This window comes from Phalangium opilio, unplaced genomic scaffold, assembly GCF_054372755.1.
Source record: "Phalangium opilio isolate 3A_F unplaced genomic scaffold, DU_Popi_V2 ptg000209l_1, whole genome shotgun sequence".
Lineage (NCBI taxonomy): Eukaryota > Metazoa > Arthropoda > Arachnida > Opiliones > Phalangiidae > Phalangium > Phalangium opilio.
Window position 1 is genome coordinate 6,241,836 of NW_028324217.1, and position 27,728 is coordinate 6,269,563.

A 27,728-nucleotide genomic window follows, 5' to 3' on the forward strand; every position below is an offset into this window, starting at 1 on the left:
TCACGTTAATTTTATTAACAAGAAGGCAGGGCGTTACGCTAATTTAAAACTATCCATGAAATCTCAAAGTAATGTGAATTTTAAAATCATTCTTAAGTATTCAATGGATGTTTAACTATGCAGATTGGTCTCATAATTAACAGAAGAATCGATAAAAAAACACTTGATTTATTTTCTTTTCCCCCTACCTTTAATTTGTATTAGTTAAGTTTCATATTGAAATTGATTGCAGCTAAGGTTCTTAATGTATTTTTTTCTTAAGACAAACTGCATGTTGATTGGTCAGTTTTTGTTTTGGCTTTACAGACGCTTTACGTATTTTTAAAATGAAGGAATCAACTTCCAGTGGAATACCACGTCGCAGCACCGTAGTTACGGTTTCAGGTGAAATTTTATAATTTACTGCATGACCTTTTTTTTGTGCAAATCTTGTTGTTTTGCGAAGAAAACTTTGCTTACGTTTTGAAAGTTGATGGGAATCAACAATATTTGTTAAAATATTGGGGAAAATTTCACCAACATTTCTTCAAACTTGGTGGGGAAAACTTCACCAATATACCTTCAAACTTGGTGGGGGAAAACTTCACCAATTATCTTCAAACTTGGTGGGGAAAATTTCACCAATATATCTTCAAACTTGGTGGGGAAAATTTCACCAATATATCTTCAAACTTGGTGGGGAAAACTTCACCAATATACCTTCAAACTTGGTGGGGAAACTTCACCAATATATCTTCAAACTGGGTGGAAAACATTTCACCAATATCTGTTAAAACGTTTTGGGAAAATGTCAAAATATTTGAAAGATGGTGAAACATCGTCAAATTTGGGCGAAACGAAAGGCAAATATCATTGGATAAACATGTCACCAGTATTTGTTCCTAAAAGTGAAACATATCGACAGTGTTTCCATCTCAGGGTCACCGCAAGGTCAAATGTCCCTAATTGTATCTATTTGTATCTCTATGTCAAATTACTATTATTCTGTAAACGCTATTCATTCAGAAGCCAAATAAGAGTAAACAACTATTTATCCTTCACTAAACAAAATCGACTATAACAAACGGCTCAGTAGTACCAACCGCAATACAAATTCAATCATGATGAGATCATTCAAATATAGCGCCTAATACATCTCCAAAAACCTGGAAGCTGACCCTTATAACCTAATAAACTTCTCATCGAGAGAAGAGTACCAACCACAAAGCGGGGTAATTGTAACACGATTCTTTCAAACCAACATCAGAATTAACATTTATTATAGCAAGGTTACTAAACCGAATCACATACGCCATGTAAATAGTTCCCTCATCATTACTATATCTATTAGCGCTGCTTAACTATTTGCCATGACGCATGCATGCGCTTGCGGATCAATTTTTGTCCCGCGTCAAGACAATCAAGGTTTGTTGGTTAATTGATTGCTGGGGATTTACTAAATACCAAACAGACACGGTGCGATACCCATCTGAAGTTTGATGAGCACGAGAGCAAACCAAAAAGTATATGAGCCTTCGAAGAATCGTGTTACATAACTGAAGTATTAGGTGGATACAGAGTGTCATCCTTCTTCTATTATCCCCTTCTGCTAATAGTTATACACAGAAAAGGCTTCTTTGCTGGAACCTTACTATTCGGAGCTAATTAGGCTAGTCTTGGAGCCGGCTTACATTAGCCAACAGATACCGAGAAACTGGTTCAACCAAGCGAGACTTAATTAACTTTTCCCGGACATATACATCTCTGCTATAACATAAGCCTAATATCTAAACTCCCTATAAGTGTGAAACAACACGACACGTTTGATTATATTCAAAACCACATATTGATAAAATCAAAAATTCATAGATAAAATCAAAAAGTATGCTTCTTTCATAGTTCCCAGCCCTTGACTGTAGACGCCATGTAAAATGAGAAGCAAACGACCCTCCTCTCAACCCCTTCAGGAATTGACAAATCAGAGAGGAGTTTTTCTTTAGGTTAAGGGTTTATAGAAAACAGTTCATACGTTAATTCTTGGCACTATATTTAGTCTATTAACGCGTTTTATCTGTGCTATGGTCGTGAAGGTAATCATACGTAGAAAGGGTCTACACTAATCTGAGGGTGAAGGGGTTGGTTTCTCATATCAGAAAGAGCGAGCTTTAATGAAGGTTACTTTTGTCTTTTTCTATGAGCTTTTGTTGTCATACACCATACAGTTTGGTCAAAAAACTGTGCATAAAAAACAATTGTTGAAACAGCCAATCAATCTATTAGTAGCGATTGCACTAAAGAGAGAAAAGGTACAGGGAGCTGCTGTGTTCTGTCATGCGCGCTCATATAAGAATATGGTTTGCGCATATCGACGAGTCCCACTTATGCTTATGCATGTATACTTGTACAGTTTCTTGTGCACCGAATTTTCCTAGTAAAAGCCAGCGACGTTAGAAGAAAGTTGAGCGGGCCTGTAGTTGTTTTTCACATCAGGTGCGGGTTAAGTGTCGTTTTTGGAAGGACACGTTCTCTTTTATCCCGAGTTGAATTGACCAACTTTGTAAATTTCGAGGGTGTTGACTCCTGCATAAAATCCCTTTAAATAAGCGAAATCGCAAGAAAAAATCAAGAGCGAATACCTCAAATAGGTTCAAGTCAACCAAATTACTTTTTACCATTGCGAAATCAGACGAATCCGGGTCCACTTACCGTCGCGAAATCAGACAAATCCGGGTCCACTTGCCGTCGCGAAATCAGACAAATCCGGGTCCACTTACCGTCGCGAAATCAGACGAATCCGGGCCCACTTACCGTCGCGAAATCAGACAAATCCGGGCCCACTTACCGTCGCGAAATCAGACAAATCCGGGCCCACTTACCGTCGCGAAATCAGACAAATCCGGGCCCACTTACCGTCGCGAAATCAGACAAATCCGGGCCCACTTACCGTCGCGAAATCAGACAAATCCGGGCCCACTTACCGTCGCGAAATCAGACAAATCCGAGCCCACTTACCGTCGCGAAATCGGACAAATCCGGGCCCACTTACCGTCGTGAAATCGGACAAATCCCAGTCTTACCGTCGTGAAATCGGACAAATCCCAGTCTTACCGTCGTGAAATCGGACAAATCCCAGTCTTACCGTCGTGAAATCGGACAAATCCCAGTCTTACCGTCGTGAAATCGGACAAATCCCAGTCTTACCGTCGTGAAATCGGACAAATCCCAGTCTTACCGTCGTGAAATCGGACAAATCCCAGTCTTACCGTCGTGAAATCGGACAAATCCCAGTCTTACCGTCGTGAAATCGGACAAATCCCAGTCTTACCGTCGCGAAATCGGACAAATCCCAGTCTTACCATCGCGAAATCAGACAAATCTCCCTTACCATTGCAAAATCAGACAAATCCGGGCCCACTTATCATCGCGAAATCAGGCAACCTCCTCTTACCGTCGTGAAATCAGACAAGCTTCAAGCTCAAAAATAAGTGTCGACCCCCTCGGAAGATCCTTTATTTTTTTTTTCTTTTCGCCTTTCTGATCATAGAAGTCTTGCTTCTTTGGCGAATTCTTATCTAATATTTATTTTCGCTGGAAATGCTTCAATTGACATTGAAACCTTTGGAAAACCGTACCAGCATAAGCCTATTGTGGAAGGGAAGGGTTTTTCTCTTGAAAAATAGAATTTTTCCATCAGACCCCTATATTAGAAGCCAACCTTTGGCTAGAGGATAGTTTAATGCAGGTTTCCTTTAGGACTGTTCACACATTTATTACTGGAATATCTTGTAGATATTACAAGGCAAGAACGAATTCAAGCGTCCAGTAATCGTTCCGTTGAGAACGTGTTTCGTTGTTTAAAATGGTTTTCCATGACGTTTGGCGTCATAGCTAAACGAACCTCTTGAATATACATTATCCTAAACGTTGCCTTTTCTTGAAACACCAGAGTGATTCAGAGGGTGAAATATTTCTACAGTATCCTATAGGGAATACATACCCTGAATGTTAGCTTCATTGAAAACACCTGACTGCAGGCTGCAGCAGGTGAAACATGAAACGGAGTCCAAAATCTTCATTTCTTCGGTATTTTTAGTCTGAAATGTTGTTGGTGTTAACGAACCGGGTGCGGTAATTTTAAAATCAACTGAAACTTCAAGTTGTTTTATCTCCGCACCTTGTGGGCAAGTTCTGATTGGTTCCTGCCCTTAGCAAGGTAAAATTAGTGTGTAGAAGATAAGCCAGCGTGTTAGGTGCATAACAGAAGCCGACATTTTAATTTAAGGGATTTGAAACCAGGAAGAGTTTCATGTTCATTTAGACACTGAACACATTTTGTTTCTACAACTTTGAATATCTATACTTAATTAGGGGTTATTCAGAAAGCTATAATGTTACGGTTCTAGAATAGAACGTTATTAGCTGACTTAATGACTTGGGGTTCGCGGACCCAAGCTTGAGAATGAATAACTCAACCAATCCATTTCCAATGAAGCTTTATTTCCCTAGTGTTACTGATATCAGAACTACGATAAGGGACTAGAAGTATTGAGGTAAGAAAATTCTTCACTTAACGAAAGTGAATATTCTTGATAACACACCAACGGTTGGCCCTCTGGTAGCGGTTTCTGAATTTCCCCTCCAAAACGTGAGATGCTCGTGGCGGTAGACAGCCGAACTAGATTCAAGCACCCGCGTCCGTGTTCCGCGGCTTTAGAATGAGGGGAACTCGACCAATTTTTTTCTCTGTAGTGTAGACGCGATGGAAGCGGCATAAAATCCTCAAATTTGTTCACTAGTGCCAGGATCTATAACCAATGCTAGAGCTCTTTACTTCTAGTCTCATCCTACTTCTGCTGATATGAATCATGCAGTTTTAGCTTGGTTTAATTCAATTCGGAAATTAACGAATTGTGACTGTACATAATGATCACACAAACAAACAAATAAATACACATGTAAACAAACGAACCAGTTTCTCAAAAAACACAGGGGTTTTTCTAAAAGCTCTGTGAGAAATTAAGGGGATGTTCTTTTCAAGTTATGTTGGTTTGAAGTGTTCTAGACTACAGATGAACTCCTTAAATTTAATTAAGACACTATACGATAATATTTATTTAATTAATATTGTCCTTTTAAATTAAAAACCATTTCTTCATACGGTTCAATCACCCTTTAAGAAACTTAACTTATATTAATCTCACAAACTCATCTTGAAAATGTCAATAATTTTTTAATCAACGAAAAAATTTTTATTGGCGTTAAAAATCACTCACTCGCTCTGCTCCATCCACCAAAAATTGTCAATTTTGTCTTGTGTGTGCTTAACTCCGGAAATGCGCGCGCATTTGGTATTGGTAATGACGTCATTCCCTCATTCAAGGGGGCGAGGGGATTCTTAAAGGGGTTTATTGGGGGGAGGGGAGGGGTGTAGAGCATCCCTAGGAAAATATCGAGCCGTTCTCGTGTCCAGAGTCGCCATTCGGAATTCTAACTTCTCTTCTAAAACAGCATCTTTCGCTTCATCCCGATTTCTCCGAAACTTTGTACGTCCGGTTTCTTTCGGTTTCTACGGCGTATTTTGCTATCGGTTTAGGCCTAGGGTCGCGATTTACTTACCGGCTTTGCAGGTTTTAGGCGTATTTTATCGCGAAAGTCGAATTAAAAGGTAAATTAAGTTCAAGAAGGTAAATTTTCTTCGGGAAAGATATTTTCTTAGCTAGCTGATAGCTGATTATCTACCCAGTGGATTTGTATCCATTTTGTCTAACGTCGGGTGACCATATCAACAGCCAAACTGTTTGCCTTTGGAATTAGCGCTGCCGTCCAGGCGGCCAAGCCCCAGAGCATGACGGGTAAGTTTCATTTTTATCTAATTATATTTTTCACCTATTTTTTAAAATTGATGTGATTATGGAGTTAATTTTTTGGCTTTGACTAAGTTCTTGTATTGGGGTTTTCTTGGAGGAAGTGTTTGGGTTTGAGGATGATCGCGGTTTTTTTTTGGGTTTGAGGAAGATCATGTTTTTTTTTGGGGGTTTGAGGAAGTACAGTTTCTTTTCTGGGTTTGAGGAAGTACAGTTTCTTTTCTGGGTTTGAGGAAGTACAGTTTTTTTTCTGGGTTTGAGGAAGTACAGTTTTTTTTCTGGGTTTGAGGAAGTACAGTTTTTTTCTGGGTTTGAGGAAGTACAGTTTTTTTTCTGGGTTTGAGGAAGTACAGTTTTTTTTCTGGGTTTGAGGAAGTACAGTTTTTTTTCTGGGTTTGAGGAAGTACAGTTTTTTTTCTGGGTTTGAGGAAGTACAGTTTTTTTCTGGGTTTGAGGAAGTACAGTTTTTTTCTGGGTTTGAGGAAGTACAGTTTTTTTCTTAGTTTGAGGAAGATAATTTTTTTTGGCTTTGAGGAAGTTTGTGCTTTTCTCTCTGAGGACGTTAAATTTTTGACTTTGAGGAAGTTTGTGCTTTTCTCTCTGAGGACGTTAAATTTTTGGCTTTGAGGAAGATCGTGTTTTTTGGCTTTTAGGAAGATCGTGTTTTTTGGCTTTGAGGAAGATCGTGTTTTTTGGCTTTGAGGAAGATCGTGTTTTTTTTTGGCTTTTAGGAAGATCGTGTTTTTTGGCTTTGAGGAAGATCGTGTTTTTTTTTGGCTTTGAGGAAGATCGTGTTTCTTTTTGGCTTTTAGGAAGATCGTGTTTTTTTGGCTTTGAGGAAGTTAATTTTTTTTCTCTGAGGACGTAAAATTTTTGTATTTGAGGAAGTTAATTTTTTTCTCTGAGGAAGATCATGTTTTTGGGTTTGAGATAGTTTGTTTTTTGGGCTGGAGGAAGTTAAAGTCAAGGAACAAGGTATCAATGAAAATAATGATTCCTGCAAAGGATTTTGAATGTCACGAATCAAATGACATCATTTCGCAGATATTACACGGGATTCATTCAGATTTAACCACATTATCTCCAGGTCATGTGAATTCATTCTGAGTTTTCTGAAAATTCCCATGGTTTAGGCGAAATTCATTCTCAGTATTCTCGAAATTCATTCTCAGTATTCTCGAAATTCCCTCAGATTCCGTGAAAATTATCTTAAATTAAATAAACCAAATAATGCTTCAGTACAAGTCACGATCATTAGTAATATTCAATTTAAATTTTAATTTATGTAACAATACGTACGTTTCGCGATTAAGATCCAATATTAATTTAACTGCCTGAAAATACCACGGAAATCATAATTTCGAAATCTTGTATGAACCTTTCGACTTAATTTCTTGACTTTCCTCAAGACAATTGCGTTTTAGTCTTAATTACCTAACTTAGAATCAGAATTAGTTCAATCAGGCCTATATACCTACGAAGCTCTTAACTGTTAACACTTCATAACGCAACCGGCAATATTGCAGGCAAAAACAAACAGCAACAACAGCAAGCCCAACAGGCGCAAAACCAGCACCAGCAACACCAACAACAGAAGCTGCACCAAAAACAGCAGAAGGAACAGATTCAACAACAACAAGCCCAACAGGCGCAAAACCTGCATCAGCAACACCAGCAACAAAAATTGCATCAAAAACAGCAGAAAGAACAGATTCAGCAAATGCAGAAAGAGCAACACCAGAGTAGCAGAAAGAGTGGCAAGGAGCACAGTTGCTCACACGGCAGTCCAACCAAGTCTGACCATCACAATAAATCCTGCGATCATCGGTGAAGAATTCCTTAAACCAATGACCTCCCTCCCTTCTTTCCCTCACCTTGACCTTTGACCTTCCCACCGCCCACTCTTTCTGACTTTTCAACCTCTAATCCCCCCTATTCTAACCCTTTTTCGACAATATCTACTACTATAATTTTATTTGGGACACACCTCACTTAACCCTTCTTTTTCAAGAAAAAAACCTGTATAAAGGCAAAACGTATGCGTCATCTATTCATGTAAGCGACATTTTTCATTTTATTTTACTCGCGATTTAAGCTTAAGAATTTTGCCGTAATGTGAAGGACTCTAGATTGATGAAGGCAGGGATAGATTTAATTTTAGAAGGAGGAATGGAGAACGGTTAGTATTTACTTCAGTCCGACTCATAGACCACCCAGTATAGAGCCCCTCCCTTAAAACACGTAACGAAAAGTTTAAATTATCTTATTGGCTCACTTAAACTACGTTTTGATGACATTGCTGACGGGGACGGCGAAAAATACCGAATTCCTTTTTACCTCTGTCGCTATGACCCGCCCCTTCTTTCATACCCCTCCCGTCCCGTGGAAGGGGGTCCCGGACTTTGACGCGCGCCCACATTACTCTGTTCTCCATTCCTACTTCTAAAATTAAATCTATCCCTGACGAAGGTAAAGGTCAATTTATGGGACCAATGCCAAGATATCATAATTTTAACTACATAGTTCTATTCTGACAACTCGGTTGCTGGTAACGTCATAGTATTGATTATATTATAGACATCTATTTTGGTTTCTATGTCACTATTTTATTTGTTGACGTCATCCTTGTTCCTAAATAACGATGTTAGTTTCGACGTGAAAATGAGATGACCATCGGTGACGTCATTGTTATTCCTAAATACGTCAATATAAGATAAGCATTGATGACGTATATGAGAGATCGATAATGTGTAACCTCTTGGTATGCTTTTGAGCATCGGTTAAGTTTTGGTAGGTTTCTTATTCTTATAGGTAGTGATGGTATTATCGCGTTTGTTCAAAAGTGCAATTGGTGACGTTATAGTTATAATTTTGAGGACACCATAGTGAGTTTTATAGTTTTTTGATGACGCCGTACTGGGTTTTATAGTTTTTTGATGACGCCGTACTGGGTTTTATAGTTTTTTGATGACGCCGTAGTTGGTTTTATGGTATTTTGATGACGCCGTAGTTGGTTTTATGGTATTTTGATGACAACTGGTTTTATAATTTTTTGATGACGCCGTACTAGGTTTTATGATATTTTGATGACGCCGTAGTCGGTTTTATAGTTTTTTGATGACGCCGTAGTGGGTTTTATGATATTTCGATGACGCCGTAGTGGGTTTTATGATATTTTGATGCCGCCGTAGTGGGTTTTATGATATTTTGATGCCGCCGTAGTGGGTTTTATGATATTTTGATGCCGCCGTAGTGGGTTTTATGATATTTCGATGCCGCCGTAGTGGGTTTTATGATATTTCGATGCCGCCGTAGTGGGTTTTATGATATTTCGATGCCGCCATAGTGGGTTTTATGATATTTCGATGCCGCCATAGTGGGTTTTATGATATTTCGATGACGCCATAGTGGGTTTTATAGTTTTTGATGCCGCCATAGGCCTCATGTTTAAAATGATTTTAGAAACAACTTTTCTTAAAACGTCTTAACTAGAATCAAGGTAAATTACTGACGATTAAAATAATTTTGATATAATTAAACAATACTGTTTTAGATATAAGTAAGTCTGAGGTCTAATCTTGTACATTTCAAAATTTAACCTGAAAAATTCAATATCTGATAAAGTCTATCCAAGATCGACGTGACGTTGATGATATTTCAAACCAAAATCCCGAGCATAATCCTTCAAATTCCCGTAACCCAATAACCCAAGAACAATTAATTAATCTTAAACATTTCACCCCGTGCAATGTTCGCCTTGATTTCCTCAGACAACTTAATATGACCATAAGTTCAAAAGATATGTTCCATGATAAGTTTCTCACTGGTTACCAACTGGAGCTTGTAATTTTGAAGTGATTGAAGTAGGTCATAGATTCGAGGTAAAGCGAAGACGCCTGGTGAGGCGCAGTCAAAGGCTTTGTAAGTTCAGACTAAATAGGAAGATGGAAGTCCTGCAAAATTAACCACCGAGTGTAGGACTTCAATTGACTCGCTTCCGTCGTTCTCCCTCGAACTAGTTATCTCGAGCTGTAAGTCTCTCAGTAGCATTACGAAGTATATGTAGTCTCATGCTTATGAAACAACTTATAAACTTATGACATGACCCAAGAATTAATGACCTTACTAACCCCCCAATTTCTAAAAAGAACTCTTTTTAATGGGTCCAAATCCAATGTCTGGAGTCTTACATCCATTCTTCTAGCTTATGGCAGAATCATAATTGCTTTATTAGCCTGATAGCTAGTGGTGGTGGTATAACGAGACCCAGAGTCTTCTTGTATATTAACCTCTCCCCAAAATGTTTCGCTGTTAATCCTTCGAAATGGATTATCACTCATCCGTTACATCATTGTCAGCCTTTTAGTAAATCCCTTCAAGGCACTTTCTGCCTTTACTCTAGTTTAATATGGCTACCCCTTTCTCGGCGACTTGTAGTTAGAAATAAACGCTACTGAAGTTATAGGTACTTTTGAAAATAGAACTATTTTATTTTCTGATTAGTAAGTAAGTAGTACCAGAAGTATATAATACTTCTTTTCGAGAGAAGTGTAGTGCACCACAAAGTGGGGTAAGTGTAACGTCATTCTTCCCAACATTATATTAACGTTTGGAGAAAGGTTATTAAACCGAATCACAAACGCTAACCCTTTAAAGTAAAGATCGACTCCTGCGGTACCCCTATCATTTTGGCTGATCTTCAACATGTAAATTTTAACTTGCTAAAGGCAGGATCCAATCAGAACTCGTTAACGTCGAGGGCTGAACTAAAACTAGCCTTTTTGCTAAGCTTAGAGGGCTTGTCAACTACGCTCCTCGATTATGGGAGCATCTAGTGGCATTTGTTTGAACTAAACTACAACCCAGACTTGCTTTAATGCATAAATGTGCTTCTGCTGTAGGAGTTTCTAGTGTAGAGTGCTGGCAATAGCTTTGGTTTAGAATTACGGTGTCGTGTTTTTGCCACGGTTTGCGCTGCAATTTCGAGAAAAACAAGAACCAAGTGTCCAGTTCCATTTTTTGTTTATTAGCGTCACGTGGTGCCTGTGACGTATTTAAATATTTTACCCACCAACCGATGCCTCTTCACAGTTCCTTTAAACGCGTTGTCATAGGTCTGACATTGATCATACCATAATTTTATAAGATGTTCAATAAGTATCACACTTCCGATACTTCGTAATGCAAGCGAGAATTGTCTTCACTCGGTTAATTTTGCAGGGCTTCCATCTTCCTATTTAGTCTGTACTAAGCCTTGGACAGCGCCTCACCAGGCGTCTTCGCTTTACCCTGAATCTATGACCTACTTCAATCACTTCAAAATTACAAGCTCCAGTTTGTAACCAGTGACAAACTTATGGAACATATCCATTGAACTTATGTCACACCGATTATTTGTCTGTCATTTAAGTCTTATAATGACATATCCTGTAATATATAGTAGCAGTTATCTTTTAACTTCTCGCTTTACCCACTTCACTCGCAATCTTTCAAATTGATTATCCGGACTCCGTTTCCCGGGTCCCTAATGAATGGAAAGTAATGGTTGGTTGGTTGCTATTGGCAACCCCATCGCTGTCGTTCATTTTACGTAGGCTACTCTGAGAAAATAAGATGATTTGCGTTGCCATAGAGTTAACGGGAAATTTATGTTGTTATTAGTTTTAGATATAATAGTAAAGTTCTTTTTTTTTCATAGCGGGTGGCCTGGTGGTACGCTGTTTTCTTAATTAGATTTTTATGCTAGATTATAACGCTTATTTATGAGTACATTTTGAGAAATACCAGGGAGCCCAGTGCTCCTATATTTTTGAACCTCTCCTATATTATCCTATAATTTCGTGAAAGGTCCTATAATCTGTATCTATATAAATCAAAGTCCTGTCTGACAGAGTGATAATCAACGCCTAGCCCAAACCGCTTGCCCTAGGCGGCTGAAAATTTGCAGGAACGTTACTCATAAGTAGTAGGCGCGTACTAAGAAAGATTTTTTCCAATCCGTCGCCATCTTAATAAATGGCGCCCAGAAATGTAAAAAATCTTCTCTATGCAACAAAGTCCGCGCGTTTCAACCGATTTCACAAATATTTAGTACACTGGTTTCCTTTAACCTATAGACGGGATGAATGGTCTTTTGGGTTCGATTTGTTGCCATTTTATTTAAATGGCGGCCAGAAATTTAAAAGCCCTTCTTTATGGAATAATAGAGAGTTTAAGCATCCCCTATACGCGTACGTGTAGCCACCTTTGACAATGCATTGGTCTAATGCACTGTGGAAGGTAGCTACACGTACGCGTTTAGGGGATGCTTAAACTCTCTAATGTCCGCGTGAAAAGTAATAAAAAAATGTCCCGACGGGCTGACGGGCAACGCCGAGTGCTTTCGCTCCTAGGGTGCTACAAAAATATTAGTCATCAGTAAAATCTACCCATTCTTTATATCATTTGGATGGAAGTTCTTATTACACCCGAACGACGCCTCGGGTAACAGCTAGTATCCTATAGACGAGTTTTAAGGCTTTACGACTTTGGATTTACCGCCATATTTTAAAATGGCGTCCTGAAGTGTAATCAAAACGTCATTACGTAAAACACTTGGTCCCTTTGCTGCTGCTAGTCTTAGAATAATAAATAATTGCTAAACAGAGACGATAACAGCTACACAAATTCCCACAGGTCATAATTCAGTGGTCGTACTAAAGTATCTTGATTGGTTACTTAAGATAACACGAAACGGGATGGGTTAGAAGGGATTTCGGCGCAATCCATTAGGGTCTTTGGAAGATTCCACGGTAAAGGCTTAACGTTGCCATCCCACGCGAGTTGCGAACTTTCGTTCGCTTGGATGGTGTTGACTGAGAAAACGCCCACATCCTTGCCTGGTCACGTGTCAAATGGGCGTTGTTGTTTTGTCAGATCCTAGGCGACCGTCGGCCGAAGCCATACTTGGTTCTGACCAAAGCCCGTTTTATGTATATAGAGTAATGGCGTTTACTGTTATTTTACCTATTGTTCTAATACTGTTTAAGATAGAGTACTGTCGTTACCTTAAAGGACTATCGTGGTGAAAGGGTTAATGTAGTTAAGTACTCGAAGCCATGGGGATTTTGTGTCTGTAAATGTTGTTGGGAATGAAGTTTGATTCTTTTTTGGAAAGAGGCATGTAGTGAAAAATAAAATGATTGGAAAATATAATTATTTCAAAATTCTGTAATAAAAAGTAAGGGATGTATATCGTTGATGCAAAATTCTAAGGGAATGATTGAAAATTAGAATATTTATTGGTTTAGAAGTCGATGCTCGAGTCAATGTGAAATTAAGGGACTTAGATTGTTGGTCCAAAAGTCAATGAAGATGTTTAGGGAAACAGAATATTGGTCCAAATGTCAAGGAAAATGTCACAAAATTAGAATATTGGTTCAAAAGTCAAGGGAAATTTCAGGGAATTGGGATATTGGTCCAAATGTCAAGGAAAATGTCACAAAATTAGAATATTGGTTCAAAAGTCAAGGGAAATTTCAGGGAATTGGGATATTGGTCCAAAAGTCAAGGAAAATGTCACAAAATTAGAATATTGGTCCAAAAGTCAAGGGAAATGTCGGGGAATAAGGGTATTGGTCCAAAGGTCGAGGGAAATGTAAGGGAGTTAGGGTATTGGTCCAAAAGTCAAGGGAAATGTAAGGGAATTAGGATATTGGTTCATGAGTCAAGGAAAATATCAGGGAATTAGGCAAAACTGAAAAAGTTGAGGCAGAATGAAACGGTAGCCACTTTATTACACTCCCTTGAAGCATCCTTTTCGAAAATACAACCAACCAACCCCTTTTGCACACAATTCTCTTCATTGATTGGTTAACCGCGAACAATTTGGAAAGCGGGACGACGCCCTATAATCCCACGTGGTTGTTCAGATAGCGTCGCTGCACGTGATCTTTATGATAGGCTTTTTTTAGGGATTTGGTCACGAAAAAGTACTTTGCAGGATTTAAGGCTCACTTTGTAAAGCTACGGCTTTCATTCAACCAGAGATAAAAATTGGATTTCCTGCTTTTTTTCCTTTTTATTTTATTTCCACCAGTGGAGCTTTCAACGTTTGTGTATTTTGCTAAGAGGCTAAATAGATATATGGAGTTTTTTTTTATGTTTTGTTTTGTATTTCTAGACTGGTTGGTTATTTGTAGGTTCGCCAGAATAATAAGATTAAGAAGTTGTTGCTTAGATAAGAAAGTTTAGGAAATTGTGTTTTGACTGTCTGTTAAATGGAAATTTCAGGAAACGACGTTAACCGTCAGCCGTTGAGAATTATCAGGGTTCGTACGGAACCTGGAAAACCTATGAAAAATAGGGGAAAAAGTCTGGGATATGTCAGGGATTTCGTTTGATATATCAAACCATGCTTCGAGCAATGCTAAATATGAGCCAGGTGTGAAAAGTGGGCTCTGGTAATTTTAATACCTTAAAATGGTCAGGGATATTTCCAAAATTTGGTCAGGGATAACCTGGAAAAGTCAGGGATTTTCAATGTTAAGATTTTGTACGAACCCTGAAAAATTTATTTTACTTGGTGTTTTTGGACGTCATTTTAAAATATGGCGGAAAATTGAAGCTTAGAAAGATTTAGGGAACCATTGTACTAAATCAAGAAGTGATATCTATTTTACTAGGGAGAAGGGTTAAGATGCCTATGTATTCGCTCGCCATAGTCCCAGTCACCCTTGCAAAACACAAGGGGGGACGTAAAAGGAGGCCGGGCTATTTCGCTGCCTCTCCTCAGTCGGAAAATATGACTGTAATTTTCGTCATTGGCGTCGCGCTGACGTGAGTTTTCAAGAACCAATGAGATGCTAGTTGTAATTTAGGGGCGGGGATTAACTCCGGACCTACGTTGGACTGGAGATAAACTGGGCTAGAAATGTGGCGAATTATACATTCTCCCTAGTAAACTAGATATAGCTTCTAGACTAAATATTAGTGAAATCGGTTGAAATACACGGACGTTATTACATAAAGAAAGTTTTGTTACAAAATTGGCGGGGATTTTATGGAAAACCCAAGTCGCTAAAAGACAATGGAACGCTGGAAGTACTGAATGACATTTAAGACTAGTACAGATTTTCCAAATAATCCAAGGTTATAGAAAGTTTTTCCGAAATAATATTTGACCTACTTCTTCAACTGGAGAACTTAGAAGAAAACAATGTTTATTTTTTAATGCCATAACATTGACATTAGGGTGTTGGAGGATGTCCTTTCCATGTCTCCATTTCATTTGGTCCTGAAAGTTGAGAAGGTGGAAACTGGAAAGTAAAACAAGATTATGTTTGGACAATAAAGATACAGGGAGGATTAGAAATGGAGACGTATTGCCCACGCTTTTCAGACTGGCCTCGATGTAACTATAAGAGGGAAAGAAACGGGGGGGGGCAGTTGCTATGGGAGCACAAGCTCGTGGTGTAGGATACTTGTTTACCCCCCCCCCCCCACAATACTTCTCACTGAGAGAGACTTATCAAGCTCGGTTTTAGAAAAATTCAGGAAAATCAGGGAAATTTGCGTCAAACAGGGGCCGAATAATTAAGCAAAATGTTCATAAACATACCCTCCATAGCATTAACATTACATTATAGAGAGCTTTCAGTTGGAGGAGGAGCTCAGTCTCGTGACATAATTTACGCTGAGACCACACAATATGGCTGGCTACCAGAACAGCGGTAAGACTTGGGACTTGGGAGGGTGTGACATACTACTACTACCCCATCTGAAAGCTCTCTATAGTTGCAACTTCCTTTTTGTCTAATTGAATTAAATGGGAGGAGGTTTAGAAACATCACCTGTGACGTCATGCATAATGTATTTGAGCCATATTCCCGCAACCTATCAGCCTCGAACAAGTTTTATTTTGCGTGTTCGGAACGAGGAAACTTAGGCTTGACGGTTGTCTTATATATGTGAATAGCCAATGAAACGATTTAACAAAGTTTTAAGCCCCTCCTCTTACCTTCAATCAGATATTAGTATGGGGTTTGTGGACTCTTAATGATTCTAAGTAGAAGAAATTTATGTATTCCTGTGTTTGCTATATTTGTAAAATATTTAGGCACTAACCTTCAACGGTTAATTTTAATAACATTATCCTGTATACTTTATCGTATAAAATAGCCATAAAAACCACAGAATGTAGAAACCAAAAATAACATAACAATATCAAGTATGGCAACTAAATCTGATACGTTAATGGAAGTGCGTTTCCGAGTAATGCATGATTTTTGACGAACTCTAATTCAAAAAGATTCTCTTTGCGTGTTCTAAACGGTTGTCTTCCATATATGTAAGTAGCCAATGAAACGCGAGGAAGGAGGAGTGGACGGTTTAATAATGTTTAAGCCCTTCCCCTTACCTTCAATCAGATATTAGTTTGATGCCTATAGCTTCTTAAAGATTCGTAGTTGAAGAAATCAATGTATTGCATGCTGATACCATATAAAGTAACCCACGTGATGAAATTAGCTTTTTAATTAATTATCGTGTTAAAATTACTTATTGTTTTCATGTTACTCATAGTATGAAACTTAGAAACTCGTAGCTTACTGGTCATAGTCATCATACGGTCTTTTTTACGACAGAGGCATCAATTTTCTTTTAGTACCGCTTCCCATAGATATCATAAATATACAAAGATACTTATATCACATTCTAAACTTTCAACATGAACGCTGGATCTCTAAAGGGGCCGGAAAACGGGGTATATTCCGCTCTATAGCACGTATGCAGCTGGTTTTATATAAAAAAAATAGTAACTAAAAACACCGGGAACCGCCAAGGTCGTTTTATATTCTTTTTCAATAGGTTTTTTTAGAATCACAAAAGACCGGTCACCGAATGGCCTTGACTGTTCCCTAATTCACAGCCCCATTCCTTCCCCTAAAGTTATGCCAGAGAGGACTCGGTTTGTACAGAGGATTGCGGACGTTTTCCGGTCCCTTTAGAGATCCACCGTTCATGCTTTCAATCATATCCCAAGCTTTATTGACGCCACGGGAGGAGAGGTTGCTGTATTGTCTGCTAGGATTAAGACAGAATATCAACATCCGGACTGTATGTGGGCAACAAAGACTTTCAATAGGGCTTCAAGGTTACCAGTCTACCAAAGTTCTCTTGTTTGAAAAGCCACATCTATCGTCTTTGTGCGATCCACATACTTGTCTTAGAAAACACGAAGATGGTCAAACAACAGACTATTTTATCCCTGCGTTTTTAAAAGGGTCTAGTGCAATACTGTAAATCTTTTTATCCTCTGATATCTATGGCTATATAGGTATATCTGTTGGGTTAGGAATGCATACAGCTAATTGGAATCATTGTTCCCACTTATTGTCCACTTGTTAATTTCTATGCGGGTTTTGTGGGCCGGGCTTGAGAAGTCACCATCCAAAACGCCTCATAATTCTGACCTCTAAAAACTGAAATTCTTTTTTAATTTGCGCGTCCTTCATACATGGCGCTTTTATTACTTTTCACGCGGACATTATTCCATAAAGAAGAGTTTTTAAATTTCTGGCTGCCATTTAAAAAGATGGCAACAAATCGATCCCAAAAGCCCATTCAGCCCCGTCTCTAGATTAAAGGAAACCAGTATACTAAATATTTGCGAAATCGGTTGAAACGCGCGGACTTGGTTGCATAGAGAAGATTTTTTACATTTCTGGACGCCATGTATTAAGATGTCGGCGGATTGGAAAAATCTTTCTTAGTACCCGCCCTACTACTTATGAGTAACGTCCCTGGTAATTTTCAGCCTTCTAGGGCAAAACGGTTTCTGCTGGGCGTTGATTATCAGTCAGTCAGGACTTCGATTTATATAGATATAGATAATTAGTCTAGCTCCTCCCACAAAATCCGCACCTAGATACGTTGACAAAATGGCTACACAATGATTCCAATTAGCTGTATGTATTCCTGTTTGGATAAAATCTTCTTTTTATGTGGCATAATTTGCACCCGTATTTTTTACGATCGCACCATCATGCACTTGGTATTTTTTATTATTTTGTTTTGATGGTATCATTTTCGCTCCTGAAAAAATCATTTTAATGTCTCTCGCTTGGCCATCACTTGCAGTGGTGCAGCAACTGAGACAAGTTTGACAACGATATCCCCCTCCCCTCTTCCCCTTCCCCGAGGATGCCGCAACTACAAATTGGGAGACTTTACTGTAATATTTATTAGTTTTTCTGGGGAAACTAGACCGTTCTTTGTTGTAGACATAACGTCAAAATCATAGTTCACCGGTTGCCTTAATACGATAGGGTTACTATTTTTATTTTTTATTTTATTAAAGTATCGTGGTTAGCCTTGGCCCACTAAGATGATATTGTGTTTTGCTTTTTTTTAGTCAGTTAAACTTCAAGAGTCCTTATTGGATTAGCTTTCAGTAAGGTTGTGTAGTGTAGAAGGTGTTACACTTATACTGGTAGCGAAGGAACACGTCACCCAGTTTGGGATTTTTTGTTTCGTTACTTTTCGACGAGGGGCGAGACATTCGCCAAAATTTTGTACACCTGATTTCTGAATTTTTATGTGAGTGACGTTGATTACTGAATGAATTCTTTGATTTCTTTCCGTGATTACGATTATTTTAGGTGATTTCCACCATCTTTACACTGATTTCCCGTTACGGTCGCAGATTACTTGTAATTTCTGTTTGAATTCCAGTGATTTTTGTTGGTGAATGCATTGATTACCACTGGATTCTTCGTGAATTTCGATGAATGCAGTGATTATTTCTATTTCAACTCATTACGGTTTTTATTTTGAATTTTCGAATTCCTCGATTGATTATGCGTGATTATTTCACGAAATGTGTGATTACCGAGGTGATTACAAAAGATTACCAGTAAACCATGTGATTATTTCCGATTTTTCTCAAGATTTCACGTGATTTCCAGTGATCATCGGATACTTTTCATTATCGTTGATTACCCAAAAAATGATTTTGATTACTGATGATTTTCTAAGAATTCTAGAAATCAAATAAACGATTTCTGCGGTTTTGTACACCTGATTATTCAAGTGTCTAACCCCTTTCCAGGGTGTTTTAAGGTAGTCAAATCCCGGGTAAGGTTTCCTCTGTATGTAGACACGGGCCTTGAAGGAGAGAGGAATGGAGTCGGAACACATATACCTAAAGCGTTGCCTCTGTACCCCCACCTACGGAACGGCACCGTAATCCTCCTCAGCGGCTAGGTAGGGTCGTACTGGACGAAATTGTAAAGGAGTCTCCCTCTATCTCAAAAATAGAAGCTAGTAACTTCTCATACAAATAAAATGGCGCTACGCGGCAGCACTTAACAATCGCCTACTCCGAAGGTAGGGGCGTGCGCGAGGTACACTGGGAGAGATACGTTGCTGCAAGTCGCCCATCTTCAATTCCAATCCATCTCACCTCCCTTATCCCTGCTAGGGCCCACCCCTACTATATATCTGTAGTATAACGTTTTTTTTTTAGAAACTAGCCGGTTTACTATTAACAAAAAGGGTTGCCACAGTATACCTGGAAATCCTGGAAAAGTCAGGGTATTTAAAAATGGGCCGAAAAGGTCAGTTTTAGCAAAGTCAGGGAAATTGATTTTAGTGGGTAAAATTTCAGGGGATAAGTCTTTATTGAAAGAGTAATGAAAGTTTCTCCTCATCCTCTCTTAACACAAAGCTCTAGAGTAATCCTTAAAAATATCTAGAATTGTTTTTATAAAGTAAATGCTCTCTTAGACTGTTATTTATAGTTAAAATGTTTCTTAATCATTTTGGTGCAACAAATACATTGGGAAACTTAATGTAGAGAGTTTATTTAATTATAAGCGCTTAAAACGTGCTGTACGCTTTCGGCCTAAAAAGGACAGGGAAAATCGAAGAAAAAGGTCGGGGAAAACCTGGAAAAGTCAGGGAATATGGTTCTGAAAATTCCGTGGCAACCCCTTACATTTCAATGATAGATGCAAAGTGAATCACATCACACATGTCCCTTTCACTCTGTATACTTCCTCACACTTTTATTTCTATTTGCCTTTGCAATTAATCAAGAAGTGCTGAACGCAAGGTATAGCTTTAGGGTTAGGGTTAGGGTTTTCATTTCGTGTTGTTTATTTGGAGACGCATTTGTCGTCGTGCCTTATCTGTCTAGGCCCACGCTTTTGTTTTAACTTCAACGCCATCCCAAAACGAAACCCTTCAAATGTCAGATTAACTCAGAGAGGCCATTAATCCAGTCGTATAAGCTCCTTTTCGACATACTCTTTCAATTGCCAGACCTGGATTCCCTCTAAGCATTGAATCGATTCAATGAGGATCGAGGTTTCGGAACTATAGGAGAGAATGTATGTTGACTTATTTCCAGAAACATTCGCTTTTTCATCAGAAATGCTCCCTTAGAAACCAAGAGCCACCGTTAACCTGCAAGAAGTGATATCTAGTTTACTATGAAGAAGGTATAAATTCGCCACATTTCTAGCTTTATCTCCAGTCCAAACGTATAGGGTCCGGAGTTAATCCTCGCCGCCTCTAAATTACAACCAGCATCTCATTGGTTCTTGAAAACTCACGTTAGCGCGACGCGAATAACGAAAATTACAGTCATATTTTCCGACTGAGGAGAGCTGGCGAAATAGCCCGGCCTCCTTTTACGTCCCCCCTTCTATTTTGAAGGGGGACTGGGACTATGGCGCACGAATACTTAGGCATCTTATACCGTCTCCCTAATAAACTAGATATCACTTCTTGATTCCAACAACTGATGTAAGCAAAAAGCGAGATGAAATTGAAAGTTTAACCTCGCGTCTTTCGTTCTTAGATTCATTCATCTAAATCTATATAATTATGTAAGTCAAGTACAGACTGACTGATAAACTGATAATCAACACCCAGCCCAAACCACTTCACCTAAAAGGCTGAAATTTTGCAAGGACGTTACTCAGCTTGACTAAGGAGAAATAAGTCCTAACTGGCTGATAATCAACCCCCAGTACAAACTGCTTTATCTAGACGGTTGAAATTTTGCATGGACGGTGATTGAACATTACTCTTAAGTAGTAGGCGCGTACTAAAAGATTTTTTCCAACCCGCCTCCATCTTGAATGAAATGGCGGCCAGAAATGTAAAAAACCAAACCCATTATGGGATAACGCTGTTCTCGAGTTTCAACCGATTTCACTAATATTTCGTACACTGGATTCCTATGTATTAAAGATGATAATCTGGCTTTTTTTATATTTAAAACCTATGTTTATTAAAATTAGTTTCATTTCACTGTTTTGATATAGTTTGGTGCATACTTTAAGCCTCGTATTTATATAGAGACAGGATCGAGACTCGCGGTAGTTAATTAATTCACTTAGGTTAGCTTTTCGTATTGTAAAGGAGACAGGACTTAGTCTTAATTCCTTAGTATTGTGCATCTTATCTAAAACTTAAATCTCAAGTGCTTCTTTTCCATATCTTAGAGGGTATTCTTCATTTCTTAATTCAGCCCCAAGGTAGTGTACAGGGTGTATAAATATTCGGAGTACGATCAATTCTTTTAAAGAAAAATGAAATGAGAGGACTTTTTATTAGTAGGATCATAAGATTATAAAATATGTTCCTCCATAAGTATGACACAACCTATACACGTTCCTAATGCTTGAGACTTACAGCTCGAGCTAGTTCGAGGGAGAACGACGGAAGCGAGAATTGAAGTCCTACACTCGGTGGTTAATTTTGCAGGACTTCCATCTTCCTATTTAGTCTGAACTTACTAAGCCCAAATTTGACAGCAGCGCCTGACCAGGCGTCGCTTTACCTCGAATCTTATCTACGACCTACTTCAATCACTTCATGACAAGCTCGAGCTAGTTCGAGAACGACAAGCAAGAATTGAAGTCCTACACTCAGTGATTAATTTTGCAGGACTTACATCTTCCTATTTAGTCTGAACTTACTAAGCCTTTGACAGCGCCTCACCAGGCGTCGCTTTACCCTGAATCCATGACCATGACCTACGTTACTTCATGACAAGCTCCAGTTTGTAACCAGTGACAAACGAGAATTGACTACACTCGGTGTTGCAGTCCATCTTCCTATTTAGTCTGTACTAACTAAGCCTTTGACAGCACCTCATCAGGCGTCGCTTTTTACCCTGAATATATGACCTACTTCAATCACTTCAAAATTACAAGCTCCAGTTTCTAAGTTACCAGTGACAAACTTATGGAATATATCTTATGAACTAATGGTGGTAGGATAAATATTTTAGCAGACAGACATAAAACCGTAATACCATAAACCCGCCAGTCTTATAAATTTCGTCCAAAGGAGATTCCAATCCAATCAACAAGTTGGGAAAACCAAAATATTACCTCTCCGAGTCAAGAGGTCTACTACTACAAACTTATTTACCTAGATATGGAATTATTTCTCTTTTTTGAAGTAAAAATTTACGAAATATTGAAGCAGTATTCCAAGCATAGCGAATAATACAGTAAAGCAGACGACATTTTAAATCCAATAAGGATAAATCTTGGACACATGGATATCAGTCAATGGGGAAAAGATCAGGAAATGAAGTCTTCGCTTCAGCTGTTTACCGTATATTCTGATAGCTACATTCACAACTGGTTTGCAGTGTAAACACTATCGTCTCGTCTCACCTCAACAATATTCTTAGTTTGCCAACATGAATGTTAACGATAAATAACACCAAAGCTAAATTGTAGCTAGACGCACTAATAGTCAATGCGCTCCATAAAGAGAATAAAATGCCTGTAGCTACTACCCGTTTACCATTAGCCCTTTTACTATTCTAAATGCCACCATAATCTTTTCTTCTATTATAAAATCTTAACCTGATTATTTAATAGTGTATTTAACTTTCGGCTCACTCTGAACCGTTGATGTCTCTTCATTTCAGACACGAAAATCAAAGACCAAAGTTTACTTCACCTCAGGCCTCAATTATTTACTCTTTGTTTCATTAAGCCTATTACGGATGATACTTTATATACCCGCCGGAGTCCAGGTCTTAATTTTCTTGATGAAATAATTAAACCAAGGATTATTCTATATACAGATGTATTATAGCTTAAGTAATATATAAACAGCCATTTCAAATAACAATATTAAGAAAAATCTTTGGAATATCAAAATGAAACAGAGCTTTAAAGCTACAAAAGTACTAAATGCATCATAATTACGAAAAATACTTCCACATATTCACTTTTTATTATGGAAAAAGGGAATATTAAGGTTCTGTATGATTTCTTAACACATCAACACAAGGCTAACCGCTAACGCGACGCACTAGTGTAACAATGGACGGACACACACAGACAAAAACATAGACTGCTTTTTAACTCTTTCCGTATTAATTTTGAGTTGAGAAACAAGATTATCTTTAATATTTAAATAAATATAATTATTTTTAATTATTTTAATCTTCAATAATTAACATTAATAATAGTTAAATCGTTTAAAATAAAGTTATACCTATTATCATCTCAAACTTTGCTAATATTGACGTTTAGAGTGAAGGGTACCCCTCTTGCCCGCTTTCTTCAAATTTTGGGGTATATATACGATTCGTTTCCATTATAATAGTAAGGAAAAAGCGCAATTGCGAAAACCTTTGGTGGCGATCCCACCTTAGGGAGGCTAGACGTTTCTCGTAACCCTAGCTGATCGCCGCGTATATCCTAAAACCAAACGATGATAATGGAGTAGAAGCCAATGAGACAGATTGGTGTCTATGTGGAATAGACGGAAGACCAGTAGATGGTGGTGTTTAGAAGCCAGAATGTACAGACTGGTGTCCAAGTGGGATGGACAAAGACCAGAAGATGGTGGTGATTAGAAGCCAGTATGTACAGACTGGTGTCCAAGTGGAATGGACGAAGACCAGAAGATGGTGGTGATTAGAAGCCAGTACGTACAGACTGGTGTCCATGTGGGATGGACGAAGATCAAAAGATGGTGGTGATTTGAAGCCAGTATGTACAGACTGGTGTCCGTGTGGGATGGACAAAGACCAGAAGATGGTGGTGTGAGAACTCAAGTAGAGGAGCCATTTCCGTGACTGTGAAAGCAGTTCGGAAATGGCGAACACGTTTGCTCCGATTTGGAAACTGCGAACGCGGTCACGTGGGTGTAACAACAGACACACAGACACACAGACAGACACACACACACACACACACACACACACACACACACACACGTCGAAATTAGAACCTCTCCGTGACATACGTCACTCGGAGAGGTAATAAACTAAAAATATGTTCAACTCGAATTTCACCTCCGATGAAAAAAGAGTTGGAACCATTTTATTTCCTATTCTTTCTTTTCATTCAGTGATGAGTAAAGAAGGCTGCTCTTGACTTTATACCTTTCTTCTTTATATTTTTCAAGTGCTTTGGAAGTATATTAAGATAAAGTTAAAGTAAATTTGTAACAACAGGGATAGATTTAATTTTAGAAGTAGGAATGGAGAACGGTTAGTATTTACTTCAGTCCGACTCATAGGCCACCCAGTATAGAGCTCCTCCCTCCGATGCACGTAACGAATAGTTTAAATTATCTTATTGGCTCACTTAAACTACGTTTTGATGACGTTGCTGACGGGGACGGCGAAAAATACGCAATTCCTTTTTACCTCTGTCGCTATGGCTCCCCCTATTTCATACACCCCCCCGTTCCGTGGAAGGGGCTCCGGGACTTTGACGCGCGCCCACATTACTCTGTTCTCCATTCCTACTTCTGAAATTAAATCTAACCCTGGTAACAATCATTCTTGTGGGTATTCAAACGTAATCAGAATTCCCCGATAATCACTGGAAATCACGTGAAATCTTCGAGGGGTTAGTCACTTGAATGATCAGTGTACAAAACCGCAGAAATCTATTACTTGATTTCCTGAATTCTTTGAATATAATCAGTAATCACATTCATTTTTGTGGGTATCAAAGGTAATCAGGAATCTCCGATACAAAATTTTTGGCGAATGACTAGCCCCTCGGAGCATCCGGTATGTGTACGCAAAGGCATTAGATAAGACTATAAAGTTACCAGTCCACCAAAGCCATTTTATTTGAAGACACCTTAATTAACAGTCTTTGTTGTTTCAATCTTAAGAAAACATTAAATGTCACTAAGCCTATTTTACCCCTCGAATTTGAAAATGGTTTTGAACCTTGAAATTTGGTGACAATCCTTGTTTACAACTTCGAAAGAATAATCAACTTTTGATTATATTTTTGTTTTGTGAAAAGTCCAAAGAACAGCAAGGTAGCTCAGGAATTGACGTCGGCACTTCCTAGTTGCCTTGGCGACCAAAATGTCTGATAAAAGAAATAGTAGACGATTTGAACGTGACATTACCGAATTTCGATCCACCTTATTCTTTCTTTTCCATAAAACGTTCACATCTTATTTTTGTGTTACATTTCGAAAACAAGTCACGTAAATAAAGTTTCCGTATTAGCTAGGCGTGGTCATAAGTAAGAAGTATTGAGGTAACCAAATTCTTCACTTGTCGAAAGTGAATATTCTTGTTAACACACCAACGGTTGGCCCTCTGGTAGCGGTTTCTGAGTTTTCCCTCCAAAACGTGAGACGCTCGCGGAGGCGGTAGACGGCCGAACTAGATTCAAGCACCCGCGTCCGTGTTCCGCCGCTTTAGGTTGAGGGGAAGGGGGTAGGAAATATTTTTGGAACTCGACCAATTGTTTTTCTCTCTAGTGTAGGCGCGATGGAAGCGGCATAAAATCCTCAAATTTGTTCACTAGTGCCAGGATCTATTACCAATTTTAGAGCTCTTTACTTCTAGTCTCATCTTACTTCTGGTGTGGTTGATTGCGGGGAGGGCGTGTTAGTTTCGTATGTGCTAATGTAGTACAGTATTCTTGTTTTCTAACTGCCTAAGGTAATAAAATTGAAATTAACGAAAAATTTTTGAATTTGAAATTAAATTCAAATTCTTAATTCACATTACGGCAAAATTGTTTCACGTTTAAAATACAATTATTAAAATTTTAATTGAATGTAACTAATTAATTATACACTTTTATTTCAGTCGTTATATCTTCGCGGCTTTTTCCATGATAAATAGTGAAAGAAAAATAAAAAAAAAATTAAGTAAACAACAACAAACAACACAACAAAATTAAATAATCCTAGTTGTTAATTTGCTAAATTTTTTGCTTTTGTCATTTATATAGTAACGTAATGTTGGCTCGTTGTCAAAGCTAAAAACACTAAAAGTAAATTAAATTTGAAGTTATATTATAATCTTTCCAAATTATTGGGAATGACAAAAGGATAAAAAAAAATTATTTATACTGAAAGATAAGAAAAAAGAAGTTAATATCCGGTTTTAAAAAAATATATATATAAAAAACGGAAGTCTTTCATAAAACAAACCGGAAATACATATAACTAAGGGAGAAATTCATATTTTAAGTTTGGAAACCGGAAGTTGAAGTTGAACTCTGTCGTTATTACTAAAAGAGGTTGATTGAAAAATTGTCATTTTTGGACGTCCATTACAATTTCATAATGTGCGTTTGCTAATATTTTATCACTTTAAAACTGTTCACCTTAGTTTTAATGTGAGTATAGAGTAATTAAAATGTCGTATACTAACTCATGCAACGACATAACCCCCTAACTTATGTTAAAATACTGAATTATAAACATTTTGGCATTTTTATGAATATTTTTAAAAATCCTTAAACCAAACGAACACTTTTTTTCTAATTTTTATTATGAAAATCCTATTTTTAACAAAGGGTTATCATTTTTATTACGAAAATCCTATTTTTAACAAAGGGTTATCATTTTTATTATGAAAATCCTAGTTTTAACAAAGGGTTATCATTTTCATTATGAAAATCCTATTTTTAACAAAGGGCTATCATTTTCATTATGAAAATCCTATTTTTAACAAAGGGTTATCATTTTTATTATGAAAATTCTATTTTTAACAAAGGGCTATCATTTTTATTAGGAAAATCCTATTTTTAACAAAGGGGTTATCATTTTTATTAGGAAAATCCTATTTTTAACAAAGGGGTTATCATTTTTATTAGGAAAATCCTATTTTTAACAAAGGGGTTATCATTTTTATTAGGAAAACCCTATTTTTAACAAAGGGGTTATCATTTTTATTAGGAAAATCCTATTTTTAACAAAGGGGTTATCATTTTTATTAGGAAAATCCTATTTTTAACAAAGGGGTTATCATTTTTATTAGGAAAATCTTATTTTTAACAAAGGGGTTATCATTTTTATTAGGAAAATCCTATTTTTAACAAAGGGGTTATCATTTTTATTAGGAAGATCCTATTTTTAACAAAGGGGTTATCATTTTTATTAGGAAAATCCTATTTTTAACAAAGGGGTTATCATTTTTATTAGGAAAATCCTATTTTTAACAAAGGGTTATCATTTTTTTTATGAAAATTCTATATTTAACAAAGAGTTATCAACCGATCACCGTTTAGCCAATCAATTCAACTTAAAAATAAATTTTAAACACCTTTATTCATTTTTCTTTAAAATTAAAGTCAAATATAGTAAAGTTTTTAAAGATTTTAAAAATATATTTTAGAACCGAAAACGTTATAATCTTTCTTTTAAAGCTAGTAGATTAGAATAGAAAGAATCGTCTGCTAATGAATTAGGATATGTCCCTCTCTAACGTTTGTGTTTTGGGACACTAAGATGTAACTTAAGTGTAAAATTAGCACATTTACTAACGGGGCATCCAAAAATGAATAATTTTAACAAGCTCTTTTACCATCAATCAATATTTGTTGTGAAGTCTTTTTCGTTTCAATTAAAATAATTATAAACCATTTTTTTAAA

At 37.6% G+C, this 27,728-nt stretch overlaps 2 protein-coding genes across 3 annotated transcripts in view; both read left to right on the forward strand.

Moving 5' to 3' along the window:
• LOC149618695 (queuosine-tRNA galactosyltransferase-like) overlaps positions 1-5,835 on the forward strand; it is a 30,803-nt gene extending 24,968 nt beyond the window's left edge. Inside the window, exons 13-14 of one of the 2 annotated variants that reach the window (XR_016375431.1) lie at positions 307-5,644; positions 5,723-5,835. The gene's annotated coding sequence lies outside the window, so the exon portion shown is untranslated. Of the gene's footprint in view, positions 1-306 lie in introns of both variants that reach the window. The other variant, XM_089855202.1, reaches the window with a different exon arrangement.
• LOC149618696 (uncharacterized) lies at positions 5,693-27,728 on the forward strand. Its single transcript, XM_089855210.1, has 3 exons — positions 5,693-5,831; positions 7,370-7,898; positions 25,936-27,728. The coding sequence occupies exons 1-2, from the start codon at positions 5,825-5,827 to the stop codon at positions 7,672-7,674; spliced, it is 312 nt and encodes a 103-aa protein (XP_089711336.1). The 5' UTR covers positions 5,693-5,824; the 3' UTR covers positions 7,675-7,898; positions 25,936-27,728.